The sequence below is a fragment of the Ranitomeya variabilis genome, chromosome 2 (assembly GCF_051348905.1).
Source record: "Ranitomeya variabilis isolate aRanVar5 chromosome 2, aRanVar5.hap1, whole genome shotgun sequence".
NCBI classification, from domain to species: Eukaryota; Metazoa; Chordata; class Amphibia; order Anura; family Dendrobatidae; genus Ranitomeya; species Ranitomeya variabilis.
Genome location: NC_135233.1, coordinates 307,510,442 through 307,533,932, shown reverse-complemented (window position 1 = coordinate 307,533,932; position 23,491 = coordinate 307,510,442). Strand labels below are relative to the sequence as shown.

At 44.4% G+C, this 23,491-nt stretch overlaps 1 protein-coding gene across 1 annotated transcript in view; it reads right to left on the bottom strand.

Moving 5' to 3' along the window:
* NRK (Nik related kinase) overlaps nt 1-23,491 on the bottom strand; it is a 348,898-nt gene that overhangs the window by 242,425 nt on the left and 82,982 nt on the right. The window contains exon 3 of the mRNA XM_077285205.1: nt 23,084-23,140. Coding sequence (XP_077141320.1) covers nt 23,084-23,140 — 57 coding nt within the window. The remainder of the gene's footprint in view (nt 1-23,083; nt 23,141-23,491) is intronic.

Genomic DNA, 23,491 nt, shown 5'->3' with positions numbered 1-23,491 from the left:
CACAAAACAGGTGTTTATATATTCAAAAAAAGAGCGGCAAAGCTGCTAACAGCCAATAGAAAACCGTTACAATAGCTGCCAAACATACCAGAAAAAACTGGATAAAACCAGTGTCACACTTTCAGAGATGACTGACCTGACCTTTATTTGACCTTTCTTCTGACAGAAAGTCATATTAAATGACAGGGTCCATGAGGCCATGAGACCCCCGCTATATTTCTTTCAGGTTTACGCGGGGGGGCTAACATTATTGTGCATTGTCCTTGTATTATGATCCAGTGCTGTGTAAAAAATGGAAAGTTTGTGGTCTGTATCTACGCTGCCAGGTGATGAAGAAACATCAAATCCAAGAGATAATGTAAAACAAACGTTTTTTTGCTATTTTTCTACGCGTTTCGAAGTGTAGCCCACTTATTCAGGAAACAAAAACTATATCATATGTTTTTTTTGTTTCCTGAATAAGTGGGCTACACTTCGAAACGCATAGAAAAATAACAAAAAAAACTTTTGTTTTACATTATATCTGGGATTTGATGTTTCTTCATCACCTGGCAGTGCGGATACAGATCACAAACCTTCCATTTGTTACGTATTTCTCTGGTGCAATCACCCGCGGGTCTGCAGCAGCCATACAGCCTGGGATCAGGTCAGCATATATTGATACCATTTTTAGTAATTACGATCAGATAAGACCCTATTTTGTGCTATTTTTTCTCTTCAGCCGTTTAAATCCGGTGCTGTGACACCACTATGTGCATTATCCTTGCATTATGATCTAGTGCTGTGACACCACTATGTGCATTATCCTTGTATTATGATCTAGTGCTGTGACACCACTAAGTGCATTATCCTTGTATTATGATCTAGTGCTGTGACTCCACTATGTGCATTATCCTTGTATTATGATCTAGTGCTGTGACACCACTATGTGTATTATCCTTGTATTATGATCTAGTGCTGTGACACCACTGTGTGCATTATCCTTGTATTATAATCCATCCAGTGCTGTGACACCACTATGTGCACTATCCTTGTATTATAATCCAGTGCTGTGACACCACTATGTGCATTATCCTTGTATTATGATCTAGTGCTGTGACACCACTGTGTGCATTATCCTTGTATTATAATCCAGTGCTGTGACACCACTATGTGCATTATCCTTGTATTATGATCTAGTGCTGTGACACCACTATGTGCACTATCCTTGTATTATAATCCAGTGCTGTGACACCACTATGTGCATTATCCTTGTATTATGATCTAGTGCTGTGACACCACTGTGTGCATTATCCTTGTATGATAATCCATCCAGTGCTGTGACACCACTATGTGCACTATCCTTGTATTATAATCCAGTGCTGTGACACCACTATGTGCATTATCCTTGTATTATAATTCAGTGCTGTGACTCCACTGAGTCCATTATCTTTGTATAATGATCCAGCGTGGTGGCACCACTGTGTGCATTATTCTTGTCTTATGGAGGTTCTTTTTGCCGCAGGCTGTGACAGCAGATGTACAGTTTGAAACTCCTATGCCCTATTGACATCTATAAACCGAGACCCTCAATATCACAATTCTTTTATGGTGGTATTGCTGTGTATTTGTAGCTTATAAGTTACGAGTTTATTATCTCTGTTCTGTGACATTACTGTTCACAATAATCCCATTTTCTTACATCACTGTGCACATAAATCCTAATTTGTGACATCACTGTGTGCAATAACTTTTTTTCTTTGACTTCACAGAGTATTTATTGACCAAGAATTGTGATATAACTGTGTTTTATATTCCTGATTTGTGATCCTGATAAGATTGAATACTTTTCTTAAACAGTGAAACTCTGCGATCAGGGGGTGCATCATTCCCCATTATGGGAACACCACTACTGTGCTGCTGCTTTGCCTTGGTCATTACCTTCATGCTGTGACATCACTGTCCTTATTAAAGTTATGATTCTTTATCTTTATAATATGACATCACTCTATTTCCATCTCTGTATTATGACATCACTGTGTTTATTATCCTTATGTAGGATATTACTGTAGGTTATCCGGGTTATGTGTGCCGTGGCATCACAGTGCGATTTTCATGGAGAGGCACACAGTAATTTTCATTGATCTGTCACAATACAAATTGTATGCATTATTAAATGCAAGTATTAACTCTGGGAAAGCATGTCATAATGGCTGTATAGTCCTGCTATGAAAAGATAAGCAGTATATGAGTCCAGCTAAATGTGAATGAAAACGTATTCAATATCTCCACACTACCAAGCCTGATTGGCAGCTTGAGCAATATCCGGGCTCCAAAAAACATTAGACCATTGCTCAAACATGTCAATATCTGCTGGTATGAGTGATATTAGTCTAAGGTGTATGGGAGCGTTAAGAGAAACTGACATGAATTATGGGCAACATGTATCAGCTGATGGCTGTATAATCAAAGTCATGTGTGTTTTACTCTGAAACATTGCAGGGTTTCAGAGAAAGGCATACTCTTAACAGCAGCCGGGAACCAAGCCGCATGGGTGACGACTAGTCATACAGGTGGGTTCCTGGCAGCTTCACCCCGCCCGCTGACAGTGACTGACAGGTCTCTGCCTATAAGCACATGTAGGCAGAGGCTTGCTAGTCACTGTCAGCGGGTTGGGAGAAGCTGCCAGGGAACCTGTATGACTAGTCACCCAAGCGGCTTGGTTCCCGGCTGCTATTAAGAGTATGCCTTTCTCTGAAAAACCGCAGCGTTTCAGAGTAAAACACTCATGGCTTTGATTATACGGCCAGCAGCTGATACATTCTGTCCATGGTCAGTACCATCCCCACCCACAATTTGTTGCAGAATGGTGGCACATCTAGATCAATAAGAAGAATACTTCTTATTTTTTCCCTTTTGAATAAGACACTAGTATTTGGCAACTAAGAACACGAGGTGACAGAACATTCAGTTTCCTGTCCCTTTTGTATGGGAAAAAGCATTAGAAAAACAAAGACTCTTTAACTTTTTAAGTTCAAGTTTGCCAAAGTTTTAAAGAATTGTAGTCAAAGAAAATAATATCCCAGCCTCTAGCTGATTTACTAATGCTTGGCTTGAGAGCCTCAAATCTCCAGAACACCACAGATGGCTCCATGTAGCTGGTCCACTGATTAATTAAGCTTTTATACTTCACTGAAAGCTGCTTTTTGTTAAGGTTCTTCAGATGGACATCTGAACAAACAACTACTTCTATTAAGTCTATTTGATATTTCAGTTTTTATTGCTCATTGACCTTCAAGCATAAAAGGAGATCCTCTCCTCTTCCTCTCTGGCTCCTGTGGACAACACAACCTTCACAATTACTGGGACACTTTTATTTGCCCCAAAGTTACATATTACAAAAGGCTTAGATCACGGGATATTTAATGATGCAGAGGATGAGAAGAGTGGATTTATACAAGTGCTTCTTCTCACTGAATTAGAATATCATCAAAAAGTTAATTTATTTCAGTTCTTCAATACAAAAAGTGAAACTCATATATTATATAGAGTCATTACAAACAAAGTGATCTATTTCAAGTGTTTATTTCTGTTAATGTTGATGATTATGGCTTACAGTCAATGAAAACCCAAAAGTCATTATCTGAGTAAATTAGAATAATAACCAAAAAAACCTGCAAAGGCTTCCTAAGTGTTTAAAAAGGTTCCTTAGTCTGTTTCAGTAGTCTCCACTAGGGTTGAGCGAAACAGATCGGCCAATTTCAAAAGTCGCTGACTTTTGGGAAAGTCGGGTTTCGTGAAACCCGACCCGATCTCACTGTGGGATCAGGTCGGCCGTCGGCGATCTTCGCTCCAAAGTCGGGTTTCGTTTTTTATATATATGTCATTGAGACACATATATATATATATATATATTTATATTTACTTCAGCGCGATATATGTGAAAAGCCGGTAATTCAATTGCCGGCTTTTCATTTCTCCTGCCTAAACCCGACATGATATGAGACATGGTTTACATACAGTAAACCATGTCATATCCCCCTTTTTTTTTTGCATATTTCACACTACTAATGTTAGTAGTGTGTATGTGCAAAATTTCGGCGCTGTAGCTATTAAATTTAAGGGTTAAATCGCAGAAAAAATTGGCATGGGCTCCCGCACAATTTTCTCCGCCAGAGTGGTAAAGCCAGTAACTGAGGGCAGATATTAATAGCCTAATGAGGGTCCATGGTTATTGGCCCCCCTGGCTACAAACATCTGCCCCCAGCCACCCCAGAAAAGGCACATCTGGAAGATGCGCCAATTCTGGCACTTGGCCTCTCTCTTCCCACTCCCGTGTAGCAGTGGGATATGGGGTAATGAAGGGTTAATGCCACCTTGCTATTGTAAGGTGACATTAAGCCAGATTAATAATGGAGAGGCGTCAATTATGACACCTATCCATTATTAATCCAATTGTATGAAAGGGTTAAAAAAACACACACACATGATTAAAAAGTATTTTAATGAAATAAACACACCGGTTGTTTTAATATTTTATTGCTCTCTCAATCCACCTGAAGACCCTTGCTTGGAAAAATAATAAACCAACAATATACATACCCTCTGATGAACTGTCACGTCCCACGAGGTAAATCCATCTGAAGGGGTTAAAATATTTTACAGGCAGGAGCTCTGCTATAATGCAGCTGTGCTCGTCAATGCTTCAAAGGCCAGATGAGAGATACCAGATCCAACAATGCAGATGAGCTGAAGGCTGCTATCAAAGCAACCTGGGCTTCCATAATACCTCAGCAGTACCACAGGCTGATCGCCTCCATGCCACGCCGCATTGATGCAGTAATTGATGAAAAAGGAGCCCCGACCAAGTATTGAGTGCATTTACTGAACATACATTTCAGTAGGCCAACATTTCGGATTTTAAAATAATTTTTCAAGCTGGTGTTATAAAGTATTCTAATTTCCTGAGATAATGACTTTTGGGTTTTCATTGGGTGTAAGCCATAATCATCAACATTAACAGAAATAAACATTTGAAATTGATCACTCTGTTTGTAATGACTCTATATAATATATGAGTTTCACTTTTTGTAGTGAAGAACTAAAATAAATTAGATTTTTGATGATATTCTAATTTAGTGAGAAGCACTTGAAGATGCAGGATGAGTTCCCGGCAATGTATTTCCTGCTGACCAAGTAGTAAATAAATACAGCTGGCCGGTTTGACCTCAAACTACAGTCACTGGTGTGCAGATATGAGTCACACTTGGGTGTGCCTCTCAGATTAAGCATCAAGAACCTTCCTGTTTCTTTAAGTTAGGTGTCAGGAAATGCTATTTGTTAGAATGGTTTGTAAAACTTTAATCTGATGATGTGAAATATTCTTCAGTATTTTAAAGGAAATCTGCCACCAGGTTTTTGCTGTCAAATCTGAGACCTGCATAACGTAGGGACATATACACTGATTCCAACAAAGTGTCACTCACTGGGCTGCTTGCTGCACTTTTGAAAAAAATCACTGTTTTATCAGCAGGAGATTATTACTAGAGGACTAGTCAACCTGCTGCCAGGTAGTCTTTCATATTCATGAGCTCTGTATAACCCTGCCTCCATTACTGATTGATTGCTTTCTGCCTATGCATAGTGTTCAGAGAAAGCTGGCAATCAGTGGTGTGGGTGGGGTTATACTTTGCTTAGCATTCAGAGAACTGCTAGATCTGCAGCAGATAAAACAGTGATTAATTATATCAAAACTACAACAAGCAGCCCAATAAGTGACACATCGCTGGAATCAGGGTATCTGCCTCTATTATCCTGCTTTGAGATGGTAGCATTAACTGGTGTCAGATTCAATATATCAAAGTAACAAATAGCCAAGTAATGTTATAATCCATATACATCCTCAACATGCAAACATATTAAACTACTTTGTGTTTATGAAATTAACAATACATAGCTATATTAGTTTACAGATCAATTTATATTGTGGTAAATATAGTATCTTCATAACTGTCAACTCAATAGAATAATGATAGACTGTAAGTAGAGGTTATTCATTACCAGGATCCCATGGAGTAGTACCTTAGCTATAAATCTCCTTATCCCGCTTTGACTGTCTCCACCCCCTGCATAAAAGGCTCCTTACCTAGCCAACTAGTACTGAGCACTAATCAGGAATAAGAATCTTAAAAAAAGATATCTACAGATGGGTGTGCGTCCGAAAAGACTTTGGCTGAGTATTCTGTCATGTAAGTCCCCTGCCCTTAGTCATATACTCACCCTCTGGGGTTTTCACCATTTGTCGTCACCGCTCCGGTCCTGTGGCGCCATCTTGTGAGCACAGCTTCTCCCTGGTTGGATCTCAAAAGTTACATCATAAGCTCTCAATGCAAGTCTAAGATAGCCAGAACGAAGCTTTCATAGACTTGATGTCACAGCAATCCATCAACAGAGAGGGGCCAGAAGACCACGGTGTCTGGTTCCCTGCACTCCAGCACTGTTTAGAAGTACTTCACCATCTTATTACACAGTGCAGGTTTTTTCCTTGCCGGCAGTACAAGGGATAATCTGTTCAGCTGAAGCTCCTGGAGCTTTCCTACTTGGATTGTCTCAGTTATTCAGTGTTGGTCACACCCCTCTGCTATATATGCTTACCTCTGTCACTTAGGAATTGCCAGTGTTAGCTCCTACTGCCTGGTTCTGGAGATGGAGATGTTGTTTGTTGTTGGTGTTAGTGTTTGGAGATTGTTCAGGAGATTGTTGCTTGGAGTTTTGTCTGTGTGCACATCCTCATCCTCTCCTATTTGGTTTCTCCTTACTTTAAATCCCCTGTGTTCCACTCTGTTGTTTGATGTGTGTATTTTGTATGGTTGGTATTTTTATTTATCTCTGTCCATCTTCCCTTGTTTGTCTGGTTAGTGTATTTCTATACAATTCAGCTTCCCACTACCCTGGTTAGGGGAGGGGACAGATAAGGGTTGATATAGGAGCATAGCAAGGCACATGAACCAGGCGTCTCCACCTTCAGGAGTCATCTGGGGACAGGAATAGGCCAGGGCGCCCCTAGGTCTAGGGACCTGGTAAGCACCCAATGTCCCAACACCTTTGTGACACTTATGTTGGAAAGTGACCCCTACACCACGTCAGGAAACACTTAACCTTTCGGCAAGTCACTTTTTGCCAGAGACCAATGGGAGCAACGCTGAAAAGCAAAGGCAGCGGCAGGTGAGTACGAGACAGGGGGCAGGAGAATTACATTGAAAGCACCACTCCAATGGTGCAATAAAAAACCCTGCTGGAGTGGTGCATTAAGGAAGCTAGTCTATGCTCTGCAAAAAAGGAATGCAAATTAGCTTACCCACTTCAAGAAGAACGTAGACTTCCTACAACCACATATTAGTGGTATCTACCCTAAAAGTCGATATCAGATCTTTTAAAAGAAAAGTTTTTACTTTTTATTTCATTACTGATGCTTCCCTGAGAATTCCGTTTTTATTTACCATACGGTACCAAACATATGTTTTTTTTTTTATTTTGTGCTTACTTTCAGGGTCTTTACAAAGGGGGGTTGGTTACAAGATTCTCCGGAAACATATGTTGGGCTGCTTTGCATTTTTACTCTTTGAACGATGCTTCCTTGGTAAAGACTATGAAAATTATCACTGAATGAAAAGGCCGATATCTCTTCCACTGTATAGTGGATTTTAAAAAGCAAAAACAAAATACAACAACAAAAGAACACAACAAAAACTGAATAGCAATGGGAGCAGGAGAAACGCCATAAGCAAAAACTGGACCCTTTTTATGTGCTGAGATGCATTCTTTAAAGGGTCCAGCATTGACTTTCAGGATCGCTACCTCTAATAAGTGGCATTACGGAGCCTGATACCCTTGGGAGGAAAGCTTCTTTGGGAGTACAGCTTGGCCTCTTTGATAGACATTGCCATGTGACATAGAATATTGAGCAAAAGAATTCTCCTACAGACACTCGTCTGTAGACATTTGTTTCTAGAGTCTTACCTCTCATTAGTGCAGAGTAGCCAGCTAGTTGGCTAAGGCTGGTTTCACTTTTGTGGATGGAGGTGCTGCGGAGGGCTGCGTGCATCCTCTGTCAAGCTCCGCCCACTGCCGCACCTCCTCTGGTCAGCTCCGCCTACATTGGCATGCGGCGTGCGTACCCTATCTTTACCATTAGGTACGCAGGCCATGCCGATGTATGCGGATGCCTCCGCATACGTCACTTTGACGGTGCGGCAACCTGCTCCGAATGCAACGAGTTGCAATCTGGTGCGGTTGCCGCACCATCAAAACGACGCATGCGGAGGCATCCGCATACATCCGCATGGCCTGCGTACCTAATGGTAAAGATAGGGTACGCATGCCGATGCGGAGCTGACCGGAGGAGGTGCGGCGGTGGGCGGAGCTTCAGTGAGGACGTACGCAGCCCTCCGCAGCACCTCCATCCGCAAACGTGAAACTAGCCTTAGTCAGAAGGTTCCTATCATTCACCAACTGGTAAGTCGTCATCTGTCATTCGACTACTGGAATGTAATGTTTACACAGGCTGTATTAGAAATTTTTTTTTCTAAAAGCAGTACCACACATGTCTACAGGTTGTGTGAGGTATTGGATTGGATCAGAGCTGCAATCCCAGCCATGACCCGTGGACATGTGCGGAACTACTATTTTTGGACAAATGCAGTCGAATTTTTCTAATTCTGGACATAAACCCTTTATTAAAGTAACAAACCAGTTAAAATTAATGTTTTGTCTTTTGCATAGTAAAGTCACACTTTTCACCACTTTGCACCCTCATTTATTTGGATATGTTCATACTGTTTACTATGTGACACACAGGATGCTGTAACCAGGCAGGGAACTCCCACCCATTGAATTGAATCAAACCCTTTAATTCCAAATCAAACCTTTTTTTATTTCCCCAGGTGCCTGCAGACTTTCTAACATTTGTCATCTTGGTTATATCATCTGACTAATAATCTGCCCTGTATATTCCTTGGCGGATCTTCCCTTAAAAGCTACTTGGATTTAAAAAACTGGATGTGTCAAAAAGAACTCAAAAGAATAGAAACCCTATGAAGGAAAAGGATATGGAGTGTTGCATCAGGAGTTTTTTTTTCTTAGAAAATAATTTATAATACAATTTCCTCCCCCAAAAAAACCTTGGAGTGTAGGAAGGATGTGAGATGTAATCTAATCACATACCCTCACACCTTTATAGAACGTGATGCCTATCTCTAGACCCTTTAATCTCACGCTATCATTTTTATGTCTTGTATCTACAGCCACAATCGCATCAATGTCTTCAGCATTGAACTGATCAGTAGTGACACAAGTGTTTTTTTCTGCCGTGGAGTGAAGCAGACCTTGTAAACTAGTTGAACACTCAAGGGCAAATAGCAGATCATTCTGTACACAGGTTATTTTTCTCTGCAGAGATATGCTTAATAAACTGCTCAAGCATGAAAATTGAAAGTGGCAAGGAACCTTTTGCATTGTTTTAGTGTATCTGTCATTTCTGTGGATACTATTACAAATATCAAGAATAAAATACTTCACTTAAAGGGAATCTATCACCAGGTTTTTACTAATTAATCTGAGAGCAGCATGGAGTAGAAGTAGAGTCTCTGATTACAGCAATGTGTCACTTACTGGTCTGCTTCAAGTAGTTGTTATAAAATAATTGTTTTATTAGCAGGAGATTATTTCTATAGAACTAGTAAACCTGCTGCCATGTAGTCCAATCCCGCCCCCACTACTGATTAGGAGCTTTCTGACTATGCACAGTGCAAACAGAAAGCGGCCAATCAGTGGTGTGGGTGGGATTATACAGAGCTCAGCATTCAGAGAACTGGTAGAGCTTCAATGATAAATCAAGGATTTTATCAAACTGCAGCAAGCAGCCCAGTAAGTGATGTATTGCTGCAAACAGGGTCTGTGCCCCTACATCATGCTGCTCTCAGATGTGGTGACAAATTTCATTTAAAGGGAATATTTATCATAAAGGGAGGATGGAGAAAAAGGAAAAAGCAGAGCGAGAAAGGCAAAGACACAAAGAGTTAGCACTTGAGCTTTCTAGTAAGTGTTTTATCTTACCCCAGTGATCGTTTATTAGCTACTATGATCAGTAATGCTCTATGAAGTCCTCAAAAGTGCTGCAGATTCTGAAAATGTGCTACAGAAAAAAGGGAAGCCGTGAAGAAAGACATTATAGCAGCTAGTCTCCACCCACTAGCTTAAGGACGACTGAAATTTAGAGATGACAACTGCAAAAGGGGTAAACTAGTGAAAAGGTGCAGGAAACAGGTGATATAATAACCAAAAGTTGAAGAGTACGGATGAAAAAGAACACCTGTCCATCAAGGTCTCAATCAAGGGATGGGAAAAGATTAAGGGAATGGGTTATAGGAACTACAACAATGCATGACCCAGTCTGACCTAAAGGAGCAGGGTTTTTCTTCCTGTTCTTAAGTTTTGATCAAATGAATCAGCATTTAGCACGAAAATGTTCCGCATTTACCAGTATTTATTTCCTCCTAAAAATAAATAGCATCTAAGCCCTTTTTGAAACAATCAACGGTATGATGTTCCACTAACGGTTCTTCATGTAAAGAAGCCTTGCTTCTTACAGAGACTGAACCATTCTTACTCCAGAAGTTGGTAGTACCCTCTTGTCTTTTGAGGGAGTTTTACATGAAGTCTTTGACCATACATTTTGTATGGCTCATTTATGTTCTTGTACAAGTTAATCATGTCCACTCTTAAGGTACCGTCACACTCAGCAACTTTGCAACGAGAACGACAACAATCTGTGACGTTGCAGCGTCCTGGATAGCGATCTTGTTGTGTTTGACACGCAGCAGCGATCTGGATCCCGCTGTGCCATCGCTGGTCGGAGCTAGAAGTCCAGAACTTTATTTCGTCGCCAGGTCGGCGTGTATCGTCATGTTTGACATCAAAAGCAACGACGCTAACAATGGATGTAATGGAGCTAACAACCAGCGAGAACGAGAAGTGAGTCACCGTTACATCACTGGATCGCTCCTGCATCGTTCTGGAGTTGCTGTGTTTGACGTCTCTACAGCGACCTAAACAGCAACGCTCCAGCGATCTAATTTAGGTCGGCTCGTTGTCTATATCGCTGCAGCGTCGCTGAGTGTGACGGTACCTTTAGACACCTTTTCCCAAGTCTAAATAAATGTAATTCTTTTAATCTTTCCTCATAACTAAGATCCTCCATGCCCCTTACCAGTTTTGTGGCTCTTCTTTGTACTTTTCCTAACTTCTGGTCATCCTATGTGTAGCGCCCCCACTGCCGCAGGGCCGAGGGGTACCCGGTACCGGGCCTCTGAGTCTCTGCTCTGGGGTTGTCACGGTGGCTAGGCCCGGTCCGTGACCCTGCTGAGGGGCGCACAATGAAAGATGGTGGTATGGTGCTGATGTTATGGTGCGGTGTAGTGCCGGTCGCGGTCAATAACGAGGACACCAGGTTGCAGTCTCTTTACCTCTTTACTGAAGGCTTCTGAGTCCTCAGTCTGGAATACGGTTAACCGGGCTGTGCAAGTCCGGCCGGTCCGATGGCACCTCCAGAGTTCCCTTTGCAGGTGGAAATCTGTGCCTACCTTCCTGCGCTTGTGTGTTGTGGTCCTCCCCTGCTGTGCTTACGGGATAGTACCCCACAACTGTTGTGTCTGTTTCTCGTGTTCCCTCACAACTCGATTCTGATGTTCTCCCTCTACGTCCCCCTGATCTTACGGTTAGGACGCACCCGTATGACGGGGAGGCTCGGAGCTCTTCCGGGACTCCAGCGTCGCCCCACTCCTGTTGTTACCCCCCTGTGTCTTCCTGGGTCTGGGTGAGACAGCCTGCCTGTAACTGACTGTCCTGCTGTAGGTTTGAAGTTTGGCTTGGAGCTCTATACTTCCTCGGCGTTCCGGCCACCGGTTATGCGCCTCAATAGGATGTTGCCTCGTCTTACAGCACGACTCCTACTGGTATTCTCCTTGCTGCGTTGATCTCGTTTCTCACTCAGCACAATAAACCTTGTTTCTTGTCCTTCCTTGGGGTACCGCCGCTATATCGTGCAGGCGCGGTCCCGTAACGTTCTCTCTGGTTGCTAGGCCTCTGTCAGGATCCCACCCCTGACAGGGACCTCTCCGAGTCTTCCCCTACAACACCCTCTGCCACAAGGTGTTGCCTGGTTCCAACCCAGTCAGCTTTCTGTCCTAACTTCCTATCCAACCCCCAGTTTTACCAGACTGTGAGGAGTGGCCTAATACATAGTGCCCTTAGCTCCCCCTGGAGGCCAGACTGTGAAATGTATTGGTGTCTGTGATACCTGGTCAGATGAACTCCTTCAGTGCCATCAGACGTACCATAGCCCCCCTTAGTGGTGGAGCAATAGTACTGCAACGACCAGGACTCTGGGGCGCTGCACTCCCCCCCGGTTAAATCCAGTACTCCAGGACTGGGAAGAAAACAACAATACATGTCAGCAAAAAGACATACAATTTTGGAAAATGCAAGTACAAGTAAACTTTTTAACAGAGCTTCCCTTTATGGGAGGTGAGGACACTTGAACGTTACAAACATAGTTAAATACTTTAAATAACATACTATAAATAACTTCTTTTACCCAACCGGGTATTCTACTAAGTGCAAAATTTGTGAACAATAATTTAACATTGCCTTTAAGGACGTACTCGCTAAATCCACTAAAGACCTTCTTATAAGACATTATAAGGCTAATCAACTTTTCTGCATTCTCCTACTTTACGTCTGCAGGACCGCCTGTCCTAACTGCTCCAGGCCTGCTGCCTCTCCTTTCTGTTACAGGACCGCCCCTTTCCGCCCGGGCCTACTGTCCTTCCACTACTATACACAGTATAGAACATATCATTTTTCTTTCAGTTCAAGATCACTGAGCCATCTCTATATGGCTCCTAGGAGGACTCACTAACTAACCCCGTACGGGTTCACTCTCTATCCTCATTCTACTATCAACATCATTAAACATTTCTTACAATCAACTAGTTAGCTACATTTAACTTTTTCTTTCAAGACATTATTGCCATTTAACCATCTTAAGGCAACACTGTTCATAAGTGCAAGATGTGGACATCCCCTTTAAGAGGGGACCAAGTCTCTATGAGGTAGTGCAACTTCTCAAGCTGCAAGTCCGTACGCAGCAAGGACTCCGGTACAGTTTTCAAGAACAGTATCTTCACAAAGAGTCCTTTCTTTATGTAAAACCAGTAGAGAGCACCTTGAAGAAGGTGCAAACTATTTACAACATCAGTTTGTGAATCATTCACCGTCCATGATTCGGCAGTCTTTGTAACATGGGTGAATAGGGAGCAAAAAGGAAAATAAAAGCAAAAATAAAAGCAATAGGGATCCCAGGTAAACGAAGGGATCCCTTTAAGAATAACCCTAGTCGGGTTTAAAGCAGCAAAAAGCAGGGAAACAAGCAGTTAACTATTTACATATCCCGGGCATCGAGGTTTACTCTCGCTCTGGCGGCCGTAGCTCCGCATAGACCTCGCTCGGCAAGCTGATCGGCGAGATCGGGGCCTTTAAGAAGTGCTCCATACCCGTGGCCCGATCCCAGGGTGTAAGGCACCGGAGTCTATAGGTCCCAGGGAGAGGGGGTGCCGCAACGGGGCCTATCAGCAGGTCCTCTGCTGGCGGGGCAGGGTCGTTCTTCATACCTGCTTCAGATGCGGTCCCTCCGGTGCCGATTTGCTGCGTCTCCGCTGGGATCTGGAACGCTGGTTGCAGGGCCTTGCGCTGCGGTGCTGTCCTCTACGTTCGCAGCACCTCGCTTTTCGGCAGGGCATTGCTTTCTGGCTTTGGAGCGCTGGAACTTCTTTCTTGCTCCGGACCAGACAAGGCTGCCGACAGATGTCTGGTTAGGCTCCCGATGATGGTCTTCTTCCACCCGGCCTCAGTGTTCAGCTGCGTCTGCAGGAGTTGGTGGATCAGCTCGTCCGCTCCGGTCTGCAGGAGGTCACCATCAACTGTGTAGGTCTGGCTGCGGTGCCTCTCCGGGTAGCTGGGGGAATCCTCTGCTCCTACCCCACGCTCCGACTCCGGGTGGCTCGCCATGGCATCCTCCATGTCGCTGACTTCTTCTTCCTGGTCCTTTTCCCGCTCTCTCCTTCGCGGGCGGTTTCATTTTCTCTGTCTCTGCCCACCATTGAGAATCAGGAGGCGGATCTCGGCTGCTGATGGGCACGTCCTCACGGTGCAGAAATATTTAGACTGGGCGGCCATTGTCTTTCGCGCTCTTCAGCTGGTCCACGCCTACTCCACGCCCCTCTTCTTCTCCTACGCTCTCCTTAGCGCTGTAATGGCGGCTGGTTTTGGCGGCAATTGGCAATCCACAGTCTTTGCAACAAGTCACAGTCCAAGTATAATAAATCACAGTTCCAAGGCACACATGACCTGATTCTTCAGGCTTAAGTAGATCCTGTTCGTGACGCCAAGTTGTAGCGCCCCCACCGTCGCAGGGCCGAGGGGTACCCGGTACCGGGCCTCTGAGTCTCTGCTCTGGGGTTGTCACGGTGGCTAGGCCCGGTCCGTGACCCTGCTGAGGGGCGCACAATGAAAGATGGTGGTATGGTGCTGATTTTATGGTGCGGTGTAGTGCCGGTCGCGCTCAATAACGAGGACACCAGGTTGCAGTCTCTTTACCTCTTTACTGAAGGCTTCTGAGTCCTCAGTCTGGAATACGGTTAACCGGGCTGCGCAAGTCCGGCCGGTCCGATGGCACCTCCAGAGTTCCCTTTGCAGGTGGAAATCTGTGCCTACCTTCCTGCGCTTGTGTGTTGTGGTCCTCCCCTGCTGTGCTTACGGGATAGTACCCCACAACTGTTGTGTCTGTTTCTCGTGTTCCCTCACAACTCGATTCTGATGTTCTCCCTCTACGTCCCCCTGATCTTACGGTTAGGACGCACCCGTATGACGGGGAGGCTCGGAGCTCTTCCGGGACTCCAGCGTCGCCCCACTCCTGTTGTTACCCCCCTGTGTCTTCCTGGGTCTGGGTGAGACAGCCCGCCTGTAACTGACTGTCCTGCCGTAGGTTTGAAGTTTGGCTTGGAGCTCTATACTTCCTCGGCGTTCCAGCCACCGGTTATGCGCCTCAATAGGATGTTGCCTCGTCTTACAGCACGACTCCTACTGGTATTCTCCTTGCTGCGTTGATCTCGTTTCTCACTCAGCACAATAAACCTCGCTTCTTGTCCTTCCTTGGGGTACCGCCGCTATATCGTGCAGGCGCGGTCCAGTAACGTTCTCTCTGGTTGCTAGGCCTCTGTCAGGATCCCACCCCTGACAGGGACCTCTCCGAGTCTTCCCCTACAACACCCTCTGCCACAAGGTGTTGCCTGGTTCCAACCCAGTCAGCTTTCTGTCCTAACTTCCTATCCAACCCCCAGTTTTACCAGATTGTGAGGAGTGGCCTAATACATAGTGCCCTTAGCTCCCCCTGGAGGCCAGACTGTGAAATGTATTGGTGTCTGTGATACCTGGTCAGATGAACTCCTTCAGTGCCATCAGACGTACCATAGCCCCCCTTAGTGGTGGAGCAATAGTACTGCAACGACCAGGACTCTGGGGCGCTGCATATGTATGTATTGGTGCCCAGAACTGAAGCACGTAATGCAGATGCAGAGGCACTATTACTTTGTAAGGTGGTCGTATTACATCCCTTTCCTGTGATTGGCATTGTTTGCTGTCATTTAATCTGTGATCTACAGGTACAACCAGATGCTTCGCCACAAGTGACTCTCCTAGTTTTAATCCCTGCCTAGAACATATGGTGCCTGCAGAATGTTAGGTCCCAGGCACGTAACTTTAAAGGTATCCACATTAAAACTGATCTGAGTGTTATTTCTCATACTCACCAAGCCAATCATTCATGAGTATGTTGTGTTTCGGAGAGATAGCTGTCAACTGAACATTCAGCTGACAGATTTCTAAGTTGTTTTTGGTATCTTGAGTCATACTTTTCAATTAGAAGCCTTTTTTTAACGCAGCCATTCAGTGCCAATCATGTAACTCTGAAACTTCTGAAGTCCCTCAAGGAGACTTCTACTTGCACACCATAAAGGAAGCATCACATACAAATGGTGCAAAACTCCACAAATGTGTGCCATAGAAAAATAATGACAAGTATGGAAAAACATTGTGAAGGAATCCATTGTCATCTCTGGACATCTCCTTCCCCTGTGACAGGTTGCCTATGATTAAAAAATCACGGGTCTCTCTGTGTAATCCATGGATGAAGGGTGTCCTTCAGAGTGAAATGAAGAGTGTGAGGTGCAAAACCACCTCTGTAATCATTCTCCTCTTGAATGAAGCGTCTGCCTCAACAGAGGTATAGGGGGTGTGAGACCTCCATTGTGAAGGCAGTGGTTGGACTCGTAGGTCCCTGTCATGATTCTCAATGGTGAGAGAACATAGCCCAGCATATATGAGAACTAGCTCTTGGAAGATGGAAACTATACTGACCATGAACTAAACCTGCCGCACAACTAGAAGTGGCCGGGTAGCATGCCTACGTTTTTTTATCCCTAGATGCCCAGCGCCAGCCGGAGAACTACCTAATCCTAGCAGAGGAAAAGACAGTCCTGGCTCACCTCTAGAGAAATTTTCCCAAAAAGCAGACAGAGGCCCCCACATATATTGGCGGTGATTTTAGATGAAATGACAAACGTAGTATGAAAATAGGTTTAGCAAAATCGAGGTCCGCTTACTAGATAGCATGAAGACAGAAAGGGCACTTTCATGGTCAGCAGAAAACCCTATCAAAACACCATCCAGAAATTACTTTAAGACTCTAACATTAACTCATAACACCAGAGTGGCAATTTCCGCTCACAAGAGCTTTCCAGACACAGTAACGAAACAGCAGCTGTGAACAGGAACAAAATGCAAAAACACACAAGGACAAAAGTCCAACTTAGCTGGGAGTTGTCTAGTAGCAGGAACATGCACAGAAAGGCTACTGATTACATTGTTGACCGGCATGAAACTGACAGAGGAGCAAGGTTATATAGCGACTCCCACATCCTGATAGGAGCAGGTGAACAGAGGGGATGATGCACACAAGTTAAATTCCACAAGTGGCCACCGGGGGAGCCCAGAATCCAATTTCACAACAGTACCCCCCCCCCTCAAGGAGGGGGCACCGAACCCTCACCAGAACCACCAGGGCGATCAGGATGAGCCCTATGAAAGGCACGGACAAGATCGGAGGCATGAACATCAGAGGCAGTGACCCAAGAATTATCCTCCTGACCGTATCCCTTCCATTTGACCAGATACTGGAGTTTCCGTCTGGAAACACGAGAGTCCAAGATCTTTTCCACAACGTACTCCAACTCACCCTCAACCAACACCGGAGCAGGAGGCTCAACGGAAGGCACAGCTGGTACCTCATACCTGCGCAACAATGACCGATGAAAAACATTATGAATCGAAAAGGATGCAGGGAGGTCCAAACGGAAGGACACAGGGTTAAGAATCTCCAATATCTTGTACGGGCCGATGAACCGAGGCTTAAACTTAGGAGAAGAAACCCTCATAGGGACAAAACGAGAAGACAACCACACCAAGTCCCCAACACAAAGCCGAGGACCAACACGACGACGGCTGTTGGCAAAAAGCTGAGTCTTCTCCTGGGACAACTTCAAATTGTCCACCACCTGCCCCCAAATCTGATGCAACCTCTCCACCACAGCATCCACTCCAGGACAATCCGAAGATTCCACTTGACCGGAGGAAAATCGAGGATGAAACCCCGAATTACAGAAAAACGGGGACACCAAGGTGGCAGAGCTGGCCCGATTATTGAGGGCGAACTCCGCCAAAGGCAAAAAAGCAACCCAATCATCCTGATCCGCAGACACAAAACACCTCAAATATGTCTCCAAGGTCTGATTAGTCCGCTCGGTCTGGCCATTAGTCTGAGGATGGAAAGCAGACGAAAAAGACAAATCTATGCCCATCCTAGCACAGAATGCCCGCCAAAATCTAGACACGAATTGGGTCCCTCTGTCAGAAACGATATTCTCCGGAATACCATGCAAACGAACAACATTTTGAAAAAACAGAGGAACCAACTCGGAAGAAGAAGGCAACTTAGGCAATGGAACCAGATGGACCATCTTAGAGAAATGGTCACACACCACCCAGATGACAGACATCTTCTGAGAAACAGGCAGATCCAAAATAAAATCCATCGAGATGTGCGTCCAAGGCCTCTTCGGGACAGGCAAGGGTAACAACAATCCACTAGCCCAAGAACAACAAGGCTTGGCCCGAGCACAAACGTCACAAGACTGCACAAAGCCTCGCACATCTCGTGACAGGGAAGGCCACCAGAAGGACCTTGCCACCAAATCCCTGGTACCAAAGATTCCAGGATGACCTGCCAACGCAGAAGAATGAACCTCAGAGATGACTCTACTGGTCCAATCATCAGGAACAAACAGTCTACCAGGTGGGCAACGATCAGGTCTATCCGCCTGAAACTCCTGCAAGGCCCGCCGCAGGTCTGGAGAAACGGCAGACAATATCACTCCATCTTTAAGGATACCTGTGGGCTCAGAATTACCAGGGGAGTCAGGCTCAAAACTCCTAGAAAGGGCATCCGCCTTAACATTCTTAGAACCCGGTAGGTAAGACACCACAAAATTAAACCGAGAGAAAAACAACGACCAGCGCGCTTGTCTAGGATTCAGGCGCCTGGCAGACTCAAGGTAAATTAAATTTTTGTGGTCAGTCAATACCACCACCTGATGTCTGGCCCCCTCAAGCCAGTGACGCCACTCCTCAAAAGCCCACTTCATGGCCAAAAGCTCCCGATTCCCAATATCATAATTCCGCTCGTCGGGCGAAAATTTACGGGAAAAAAAAGCACAAGGTCTCATCACGGAGCAGTCGGAACTTCTCTGCGACAACACCGCCCCAGCTCCGATTTCAGAAGCGTCGACCTCAACCTGAAAAGGAAGAGCAACATCAGGCTGACGCAACACTGGGGCGGAAGAAAAGCGGCGCTTGAGCTCCCGAAAGGCCTCCACAGCATCAGGGGACCAATCAGCAACATCAGCACCCTTCTTAGTCAAATCAGTCAATGGTTTTACAACATCAGAAAAACCAGCAATAAATCGACGATAAAAGTTAGCAAAGCCCAAAAATTTCTGAAGACTCTTAAGAGAAGAGGGCTGCGTCCAATCACCAATAGCCTGAACCTTGACAGGATCCATCTCGATGGAAGAGGGGGAAAAAATGTATCCCAAGAAGGAAATCTTCTGAACCCCAAAAACACACTTAGAACCCTTCACACACAAGGAATTAGACCGCAAAACCTGAAAAACCCTCCTGACCTGCTGGACATGAGAGTCCCAGTCATCCGAAAAAATCAGAATATCATCCAGATACACAATCATAAATTTACCCAAATAATCGCGGAAAATGTCATGCATAAAGGACTGGAAGACTGAAGGGGCATTTGAAAGACCAAAAGGCATAACCAAATACTCAAAATGGCCCTCGGGCGTATTAAATGCGGTTTTCCACTCATCCCCCTGCTTGATTCGCACCAAATTATACGCCCCACGGAGATCAATCTTAGAGAACCACTTGGCCCCCTTTATACGAGCAAACAAATCAGTAAGCAGTGGTAACGGATATTGATATTTAACCGTGATTTTATTCAAAAGTCGATAATCAATACACGGCCTCAAAGAGCCGTCTTTCTTAGACACAAAGAAAAAACCGGCTCCTAAGGGAGATGACGAAGGACGAATATGTCCCTTTTCCAAGGACTCCTTTATATATTCTCGCATAGCAGCGTGTTCAGGCACAGACAGATTAAATAAACGACCCTTAGGGTATTTACTACCCGGGATCAAGTCTATGGCACAATCGCACTCCCGGTGCGGAGGTAGTGAACCAACCTTGGGTTCTTCAAAAACGTCACGAAAGTCAGACAAGAATTCAGGAATCTCAGAGGGAATAGATGATGAAATGGAAACCAAAGGTACGTCCCCATGAGTTCCTTTACATCCCCAGCTTAACACAGACATAGCTCTCCAGTCGAGGACTGGGTTATGAGATTGCAGCCATGGCAATCCCAGCACCAAAACATCATGTAGATTATACAGCACCAGAAAGCGAATAACCTCCTGGTGATCCGGATTAACACGCATAGTCACTTGTGTCCAGTATTGTGGTTTATTACTAGCCAATGGGGTGGAGTCAATCCCTTTCAGAGGTATCGGAGCCTCCAATGGCTCCAAATCATACCCACAGCGTTTGGCAAAGGACCAATCCATAAGACTCAAAGCAGCGCCAGAGTCGACATAGGCGTCCGCGGTAATAGATGACAAAGAACAAATCAGGGTCACAGATAGAATAAACTTAGACTGTAAAGTGCTAATTGAAACAGACTTGTCAGGCTTCTTAGTACGCTTAAAGCATGCTGATATAACATGAGTTGAATCACCACAATAGAAGCACAACCCATTTTTTCGTCTAAAATTCTGCCGCTCGCTTCTGGACAGAATTCTATCACATTGCATATTTTCTGGCGTTTTCTCAGTAGACACCGCCAAATGGTGCACAGGTTTGCGCTCCCGCAGACGCCTATCGATCTGAATAGCCATCGTCATGGACTCATTCAGACTCGCAGGCACAGGGAACCCCACCATAACATCCTTAATGGCATCAGAGAGACCTTCTCTGAAAATCGCCGCCAGGGCGCACTCATTCCACTGAGTAAGCACAGACCATTTGCGGAATTTTTGGCAGTATATTTCAGCTTCATCTTGCCCCTGAGACAAGGACATCAAGGCCTTTTCCGCCTGAAGCTCTAAATGAGGTTCCTCATAAAGCACCCCCAAGGCCAGAAAAAACGCATCCACATTGAGCAACGCAGGATCCCCTGGTGCCAATGCAAAAGCCCAGTCTTGAGGGTCGCCCCGGAGCAAGGAAATTACAATCCTGACCTGCTGTGCAGGGTCTCCGGCAGAGCGAGACTTCAGGGACAAAAACAATTTGCAATTATTTTTAAAATTTTGAAAGTGAGATCTATTCCCCGAGAAGAATTCAGGCAAAGGAATTCTAGGCTCAGACATAGGTGCATGAACAACAAAATCTTGCAAATTTTGTACCTTTGTGGCGAGATTATTCAAACCTGTAGCTACACTCTGAAGATCCATTTGAAACAGGTGAACACAGAGCCATTCAAGGATTAGAAGGAGAGGAAGAGAGGAAGGCTGCAGTATAGGCAGACTAGCAAGTGATTCAATTAAGAGCACACTCAGAACTAGAGGGAAAAAAAAAAAAAAAAAAATTGTAGCAGACTTCTTTTTTCTCTCCTTTCTCAGCCAGTAATTTAACCCTTTTTTGGGCCGGTCAAACTGTCATGATTCTCAATGGCGAGAGAACATAGCCCAGCATATATGAGAACTAGCTCTTGGAAGATGGAAACTATACTGACCATGAACTAAACCTGCCGCACAACTAGAAGTGGCCGGGTAGCATGCCTACGTTTTTTTATCCCTAGATGCCCAGCGCCAGCCGGAGAACTACCTAATCCTAGCAGAGGAAAAGACAGTCCTGGCTCACCTCTAGAGAAATTTTCCCAAAAGGCAGACAGAGGCCCCCACATATATTGGCGGTGATTTTAGATGAAATGACAAACGTAGTATGAAAATAGGTTTAGCAAAATCGAGGTCCGCTTACTAGATAGCATGAAGACAGAAAGGGCACTTTCATGGTCAGCAGAAAACCCTATCAAAACACCATCCAGAAATTACTTTAAGACTCTAGCATTAACTCATAACACCAGAGTGGCAATTTCCGCTCACAAGAGCTTTCCAGACACAGTAACGAAACAGCAGCTGTGAACAGGAACAAAATGCAAAAACACACAAGGACAAAAGTCCAACTTAGCTGGGAGTTGTCTAGTAGCAGGAACATGCACAGAAAGGCTACTGATTACATTGTTGACCGGCATGAAACTGACAGAGGAGCAAGGTTATATAGCGACTCCCACATCCTGATAGGAGCAGGTGAACAGAGGGGATGATGCACACAAGTTAAATTCCACAAGTGGCCACCGGGGGAGCCCAGAATCCAATTTCACAACAGGTCCCATTGAACATACAATTGTCTAAGTTGGTTATATCTATAGGGTACGATAGATAAAGATAATTGAGGCCTATTTTGTGGAGGTGAACATTTTAGCTACTGTATTTTACCTCCAATATCTTATGACAAATGAGAATAGTGCGATTTACTGCTGAACCTAAATGTATACTAAAAAACATTGTCTTCTATTTTAACAACCCCTTCTAAATATCTATATTTTTACCCCAGTAAAATAATAACATTTATACTTTGTTCCAGAGCCGCACCAACTTCCACAGGAGCGCTCCCCGGTCTCACATAACATAACATTCAGTTCTTGCTTTACTCTCCTCTCTTACAGACCTAATTGACATCCAGATAAAGAGAAAGTTGTGGCTGCTCTCTCACTTCTTCTGGATGTCTTGATTGGACCGTAGGAGAGGAGAGTGAATCCAGTGCTTATTGGCCACAATGATTGCTTGACATAACAATGTCACACAATCCCTGGGAGAGCTAGTACCGGAATGGCGCCGGCGGTGAGTGCTATTATTTTACTGGGAAGAGAAACATCTGAATTCAGAAGAGATTGTCTGAGTAGTGGACAATCCCTGTAAAAATCAATGATCCCCAGGATAAAACAGTCACCATTCAGGGACCTTCACTATCACAAGAACTAGTGTCCCAATTTCCCTATTTGTATTTGTCATAGAATTTCTTGCTGCAATTTGAACTTAATTGACAGCAAAGTGAAATAGGAATATTCTAGTCATCAGAGCTACCATGGCAAATTTTAGTTTTTTGCAGGAACCCCCATGTATTCTTGAATAGCCCTCATTGGCAGCCTGTTACTCGTTAAAACAGTTTCCACATTTTTAATTTATAAGCACCTGCAAACCAAAGGCAAAATAGTCCTGTCAAGTTGTAAGACAGAAAGCAACCTACTTACCTCTGTGACATTCATGAGCTTAATTGCTGCTAGCTGTCCTGTTTTTACATGCCGGCCCTGCAAAGATAAAGAGCGGAGTGTTGTTAGAGAACTTCATTATAACACCTGATTAAAGAACAGCTCTTGTATAGAAATGCAATCTCACGGTAGCCAACTGAAGACTTTGATGCTAGTTCTCGGATCTAAGCCTTGGACCAAACGAGACACTGATTTCTAAATCTATTGTGCTTGTTAACTTAAATTAAAAGCCATTTTACCAACTGGTTATAATGCAACAAACGCTGACATTTTAGACAGAGGACAGACAAAATGTTACTTCTATTAATTGGCAATTGAGGATAGATTTTTAATAAATTGATGCTTTTATGTTAAATGCTTTAGTGTTGCCTTTTCACGCACCTACGGCTT